This window comes from Myxine glutinosa, chromosome 1 (assembly GCF_964187855.1).
Source record: "Myxine glutinosa chromosome 1, kmMyxGlut1.1, whole genome shotgun sequence".
NCBI classification, from domain to species: Eukaryota; Metazoa; Chordata; class Myxini; order Myxiniformes; family Myxinidae; genus Myxine; species Myxine glutinosa.
In genome coordinates, this window is record NC_136261.1 from 398,097,731 (window position 1) to 398,105,481 (window position 7,751).

Sequence of the window (7,751 nt, forward strand, 5' to 3'; positions counted from 1 at the left end):
GGCAGCAAAGGCTGGTTTGGGCGGAAGCCCAGCGAGGTTACAAACGCCGCTGGCCCTAAAGGGCGAGGGCGATGGCTAGCGCTTAATGGCTTCGCTTGGAGGGGAGGCTGGCAAAATGAATGGATGGGGACCTACTCTTATTTGATTGACGCAACGCAGATTCAACTATTGGAAGATGGCCTTATCTAACACATACTAAGAAATAACTGATGTCCTATGGTGACCTACGTGTTGCTTGTGGCCTATCTATGGGGTGCTACCTTTAACCTTTAATGATGTAATATTTATTTACAAGTGTGGGTTCTCAAAACCACAACACTATTTACATTATCATTCCCTTGTAGTTGAAATCGTATTTTAAGACCATACAAAACTTTATCATAATCACAAAATCCAAATATACCCTTAAAGGGTACTGCTACGGTAAAACTATTCTCTGCTTTTGTATCATCATTATACATTGCCTACCTTTGACCATAACCAGGGTCTGCGTTTGTACCCGTTGTCATATCAGGAATAAAACGTTCAACAGCTCCCTTACCCATTCTATAACTAAACAAATATAGTGTAAATTTCATCATTTCAGATGTAGCAGAGACATAATCAACCGCTTCAACCTCTTGTGTTCCAATATACAGGCGGACACTATCAAACATTTTCCAGAAGAAATCATTTACGAGTGTAGCATTAGTGTCATTGGCAGCCTTCGTCAATTTAAATTTACACAACAAGAAACTATCAACTGGATTCAAGTAAGTTTGTTGATTATTTATTTCAAAACTTTTTGTTCCGTTTGAATTCCAGTCTGTTCCTGTTATAGCATTTACCTTAAAATAGTCTTCCTTTTTAGTGGAGTTTGAAATGATAATTATCGTATCATCCAAATCATAGATACTATCAATCGCTTCCATATTTGTATTTATTTTGTAAAAAAAAAAGCTGCTAAAACTTTTGAAACCCAGACCCAAGTATATGAATGATTTTTTGTCGTTCTTGGGAAGATAGTTGAGTTTTGCATTTTTTTATTTCTTTGATTGCTTGTAATTTATGAAACTCCTTTTGAGCATCTTTTATACTCTTTATAGCACCTGCTACATTTCCCACGGCAGAAGCAGTTGAACCAATTAGGTCTTTATGTTTAAGAATGGTTGAACCAATACCCATTAGATTATCAATTATCCCATCTCCTTTATTTCTAAATTGATGTCCTACACCCCATTGTCTCTTAGGTTTATAGTATCCTCTACCAAGAAACATACCTTCACCCTTATAGTATGGTGAAAGGAACATCCCATCCCCTGAAATTATTTTATATTTGGACTTATTTGGACTTATACTTTTATATTTGGACATCCCAACTCGTGTTTTCTCACAATAACCATTATTTATTTATTTAAAAACTTCACGTAGGTGAATTCTGATGGATATAATTTCGTCATTGAAAGAAATCATCCGATTATCTTGATCGGTTATCCTAAAATTTACTCTGCATATGGTTTTTCCTGACACAGGTAAATAGACAAGATTTTTTGGGTCCATATTGAATTTATAGCCAATCGGGGTTGAGTATGCGCTGAATGAAAATATTGTATTTGTTCTTATTCCATCGTTATAAGCACCATCAATCAAATCACAATGAATTAATACCGAATTTATACCGGAGGATATTTTAATGACATTATCATTGTAAAACGTCCCATTAGTTTCAATCTTTTTTGAAGAGAAACCCAATAGCTCTCTGAATGAATTTTCAATCGTGAAATCAACTTTATAATTATTTTAAAGTTTAATAGTTGATTTTGAAGTGTGTTTTTGAATATCTATTACAATATTTTTTGGATCATCACCTTGTTCTTGCATAAGGCGAGAAATTTCAGAAGATATTTGAGAAATCTCGTATGCTCCAGATGAAACAGTTATAGTTTTGTATCCACTTCCTGAATCATAACTGAACTTGTTATTTTTCTCTGTGATATTAAAAAGGGTATTATAAGTTTCCATTGACAATAAAGATGCCTCATATTATTTTGTGGGGTCAAGTTGTAGTGGGTAAGGGAATGAAGCTGTGTCATCACTCGTTGTGAAATTAAAACTAAGAATTGTGCTTCTCATCTTATTTAATATGTAATAAAATATCTTTGTATTGACATTTATTAATTATTTTCATATTCATCAAGTGATCAAAAATGGCTGAGGCTTCATTAAAACAATTGTTGTTCCCAGCCTTCTTACTACCTAATAGCAATAATAGCCTATTAACTAATTGTGATGGGTCATTTGGAAGAAAACTAACACCTGAACCAAGCTGACTTAAAGCATCAATAATATGTTTCTCCTTCTCATTCTTCTTACTTTTACCAGCAACAGAAACTCCATAATCAAGTAAGTTTAGTAAATCAATATATATTCTATCATCCTCATTTTTCATGTTCAAAGACGCATCATAATATGATGATTCTGGTCGGTGGAGACTGTCTTTTGTTAGAAGAAACATTAATCTGGGGGTTAATTTAACTTTTGGTTGAGCAGAGCTTAAGAACATCAATTTATCATTAAATATCAATACCTTTTCTTTAACAAGATAGAACTGTGCTGGTTCTCCTGTTGGTAAGAGACCCACTATAGTGTTTGAATCCACCAAATATTCATTATTTTGAAGAGCTTCCACAATAAAATTGGGAGGTTGATTTGTCGCCTCAAGTTGTCGGAATAATCCTTCATCATCATATTCTAATTCTCCAAGTTCTTGCTCTGTCATTTGACTAAAATCTTTGAGCATTTGAAGTTTTTTCGGAGTATATTCTATCGTGTTAACTGCAGGTGAAATCGATTGTTGAGTTTTTAAAAGTGGTTTAAAAAATTTCTCTCGTTTTCTTTCAAAGGCTTCTTCACCAGTTAGTTTTTGTCTCCGTTTCTTCTTTATCTCTTCCTGTTGTTTAACTACTTTTGAAACGAATTGTTGATGTTCCTTAAACTTTCTTGCTCTTTCTTCAGCGTTCATTTATTTATTAAAATATATAATTTACTGAATTGTAAAGATCAATCGGAAAATTTTCCTTTTCTTTATCATTGAAGTAGATGTGTTCAAATAAATCCTTTTCTTTAAATATTTTATCAAATTCTATATTAGCATTAATACGAGTTTTAATTTCTTTTTCACTAATACTCGTATCTCTGCTTTTCATGCGTTGGCATTGAGTTTCTTCATCAACATCTAAACCGAATGATAAAATCTTAACTCTGTTATCACTCAGATGTTTTATAATTTGTCTCATTCCTTCTGGATTCGTTTCTAAAATCCCAAGACCACCAGATTTTGGTTTATTTAACTCACTCTTACAATATGAATATTTTGTTGTGCCAAGAGAGACCTCCTCAAATATTTGACCTTCGTTCCTCAATCGCATATGTTCCTCCATTTAAATGTAGTAATAATCTTCACCTTCTACTTCTCCTGCTCACATTGCTCTGGTTGTGGTACCTACAATACGAACCATAGGGTGCTTTAAAAAAAAACTTACAATCTTTTCATTTTTATTATTCAAGAGTTTCCATTTATGAAAGTTCTTTCCTGAAGCAGATTTACCCACAAGATTAATAATAATAGTTGTCATTTATGTGTGTAAAATATCAGTTAGTATCTCATCTTGTTTCACAACAATATATTTATATTTTTCAATCATGTGTTTTGTGTGAGCCTCAAATTCTTTTTTTACTACATAGCATAGAGCAATTGTCTCTTCAAAAATTATTTACATCTATTGAATTTAACTTAAACAAAAATAAAAGTATTAGCATTGTTTCTTATTGAGCGGCGAGAGAGTTGAAAGTATGATTGACTGAGATAAATACAATTACAAGAAGAATGTCTCCCTCTTGTATTGTAGCTATCCATAACCGTTTGGTTTCTCTCATTAACACAATCATCAAAGATAACGAGGTTCTTTTTTGATTTATCTAAATCTTGGGGTGAGGGTATATCATCCGTATTATCACTGAGAATACAAGTTATGGGTTTTGGTTTCGGTTTTGATTTCTGTGTATCACAAAATAGTTGTATTATATCCTCAATGTTATAATTATTTAGTTTGTTTTGAAGTTTAAATAAACCAATTATATCTTCTTTTTGAAGACCCGCATTAAAACCTTGTGATAGTAGTTGATACTCGGGTTGATAACTTGACTTTGGGAAAATTATTAAATTATTATAATCTAAAAAGTTGGGAGTAAGGAGCATCTTTAAAAGCAAACAGGTTTTTCCACATCCGCTTGAACCAACTATTAGACATCTTAATGAATTTGGAAGATTTTTATGGTTGTTAAATTTTATCTTGTTTTCCCAAATGTGTAAAAATCATTCAGACAGCTTCTTACTCCAACCAATCACACGTTCCCTGAGCTTCGCTCTTGCTTGTAAGGACGATGTTTGACGCCCATGCTGGCATTGTACGCGGCCGCTTCATGCTTGTCTTTCCGGTTTGTATTATTGTGAGGGGATTTAATTAACGTGGTGCACTAAGGGCCTATCTAAGTGTCTATGGGAGTGCGTTGCCATAAGGGACACTGGGCTGCTCACAGAGGGAACTATACACAAAGAATTAAGTTAAGCACCCCCCCCGTTTTTTTACAACCTCGCACATTACAAGTTTGTTGTCGTCAAAACAGTGTAATATACCCATGATATTGCTATATTTTCTGGAGAAGTGATATTATGGTCACATAAAAACATAACAATCATGCCGTTTTCAATATTTTATTCTGAATAATTTAAGGTGAAATTTTTTGGGAATTTTAGGCATATTTTCACCTCAATTTAAGTATGGAGCTATAGGTCCATCACGGACAGTGTGGATGACGTTTATGTTTTCTAACGTACAGTCATTGTTCTGAGAAGACCTCTAGCGATCTTTGCGTCAATAACGTGTGTAGGACCCACGTGATCGGATCACTGACTCAACCCTACGTCTCATAGACCCTGTAAGCCGTCGTATGCGTTGCTGGATAATTGCTAATGTCATACCAATCATTATTTGATCTCACATACCTTAGAATATATGCCAATGTATACATATACACAAAGAATATATATTAGGGGGTGCTTACCTTAATTCGTTGTGTAGGGGTGCTTAACTTAATTCTTTGTGTATACATACGAGAGATTTTTACCCATAATCCCTGTACTAATTAGCATGTCCCGCCCCCTCGTGGCGGGGACACAGATACAACTTATTCCGCAATACGGCTGCACATAGAACTTATTACAGGTATATTCCTGATCACGACAATCAAGCACCTACCTATGCAGATCTACCTGGCCCTAGATATTCCTCGACCCCCCGACATAACAATACTCTGCTCTCACCAGAGATTAAGACCACTGGATGACAGATAGCCAAAACAGTTTTACTCAAGAGGCGACAGACCAAATATGGCGGTATTTTTGTCATGCTTGGAATGAAGGAATGCGAAGGGTTTACTTTACCTGAACGTAACACATGGGTTTATTCCAAAACCACAAACAAAGAAATTCGACAGTAAGTTCAACAATAATGATTTCATAAAAATACATCAAAGAATGAAAATGAAGGCTGAGGTAAAACTAAATTTCTAACTGAGGTACCCCCCTCCACACACAGACTGAAATACGGACACACAGGGGAAAGAGAAAATGAAATAAATAAACCCCTTTTTGACCAACCGGTACTTATTGTTGGCCCGACTGGGTTGTTTTTGAGGAGAGTGGTGATGAGGAGACTCTGAGCCTGCTGCTTGGGAAGCGGACAAGATGACAACAGCGACATAGGCGCCAAGGGTGTGAGGCGAAGACAGCCCCTTTTTTTCTCCTCCGCCAAGCTCCCAAGTGAGCCCTGAGGTCCCAATGCTCCTCCTGATTGCCACCTCTCTTCCACAGCACACACGATCGCCAGCGTCCTGCTCCACCAGAACACCACAGGAAGAAGACAAAAACTGGCCAACACCCAAAAATGGCGAGCTTATTTTTCCAGCAAGATTGAGAGACTACTCTTCTTCACTCCTGAGAGCCATTCGTATCGTTTGCCTCCTGGCTCACTCTGCCCACAACGGATTTTGGTGGGTACACTTGATGAGGACGAGGCGAAGGGCTCCGGCGATGAAGCCAGATAGCAGGAGTGCAGTGAACAGGCCACAAGACGTAAATGTGCAAGCGTGACAGGTAAACGGTGAGTAACTTTGAAGGTGAAAGGTGTGCAGACGAGATGGAAAATGAAAGCAAGAGAATGAGGTAAGGCATAAGTGAAAGGTGAAAGATAAAGCCAGACAGACAAGAATATGGACTGCTCAAGCTCTCACAAACACACAGACAACTCAGCGCATACATAGAGATACAGATGGCCCTGCGCGCTTGTGTGCTTCCCCTTTTATCCTTGACCAACCCTCTCCCATCGTACCCAACCCACTCCTCCCATTGGTGTAATCTTGCCCCAAGGGGACCTTCTCCTCCACCCATGATTGGTGCATTCCCATCGCAATCCCCGCAACAACTCGGAATTGGCTCTCTGCGGGTTGGGGTGTGGAGCATTTTCGGGAATGTTTTTGGGCGGGCTGTCACCCCCTAATGATGTTGGATGGATGTGCCATCTGGTGTTTTTTATATTACCAACAGCAAGAGATCATCTTTTTGGATGATTTGATCAGGAAGTTCTTCAACTGTTTTAAATGTGATGTGCACCCCTTTTGTGCAGGTACGCTTGCAAGTACTTTCAGCATCTTAAAAAGTTTTTTTAGTCGTTTCATTCTGCAATCCTTATCTGAGAGGCATGATATATGTCCAAGCTCTCCAGGTGAACTACATTATTGGGGTGCCTGCTCATGCGCACCAAGAAATCTGGGCATGTATTACGTCATTTTGAAAGTGCCACATTTCAAGAGAACATGTAGAGGGAACTATAAAATTCTCAACCCTCATAGTCATACTCGCAGTCATAATCTTTCACAATTCTACATCAACTGTAATCTTAATACTCGTCACCAATTACTGCTTTATTCAACTTTTGTAAATGACACATTTCCTTGACAAGCTTTACAGTCATATCATACGGGATAAACAATTTTTTCTCAATCGAATAATTAATATGGCAGCTATCACAATGCACTGAATACTATACACCGCCTGAAACAGTAGATTCGCTTATTTTATCACAATGAAGTCGCGAATTCGTAACAAAACGACATGGCGATCAATCAATCAATCAGTCGCCATTCAAAAACAAAGACCTTGCCGATGTAATATATCGATGCTGTCCTTTTATTATTATTTTTTGTGTGAGGACAAAAGAGCGTGATTTGTTATGGCAGAAGAAGAGAAATAATAATAATAATAATAATGAGAGGAAGAAGAAGAAGAAGAAGAAGATGAGAGGAAGAAGAAGACGACGAAAATGTTTTCGACGGAAACGGAAGGCTCCAATATTCACTTTTTAACATTCTGGCTCAATTATCGCATTTAAAGCGTTTTAAGCATGTTGTGTCGAATTAAAATACGTTTATTATTCGAGACGAGAAGCTCTATTCCAACAAGAAGGAACGGGCTAAACACATGACAAAGATAGTGGAGGTTCCTGGCGGACGATGGATTCGAGGAGAACTTGGGGTGGACTTGAACACGTCCCGACATGGCTGAAGATCCAGGGTCTACCGGAGGAGTCTCTCAGAGCCGCCATCACTGCTTTGGGGGTCGAGATCTTCGGAGCTCTCTGTGCCCGAGCCGAGCC

At 37.3% G+C, this 7,751-nt stretch overlaps 1 protein-coding gene across 1 annotated transcript in view; it reads left to right on the top strand.

Moving 5' to 3' along the window:
• Positions 1 to 7,396: 7,396 nt before the first annotated feature.
• LOC137419684 (uncharacterized) overlaps positions 7,397 to 7,751 on the top strand; it is an 18,162-nt gene continuing 17,807 nt past the window's right edge. Inside the window, exon 1 of the mRNA XM_078770338.1 lies at positions 7,397 to 7,751. This exon is cut by the window's right edge and continues 215 nt beyond it. Within this exon, the coding sequence (XP_078626464.1) occupies positions 7,609 to 7,751 (143 nt within the window). The 5' untranslated portion in view covers positions 7,397 to 7,608.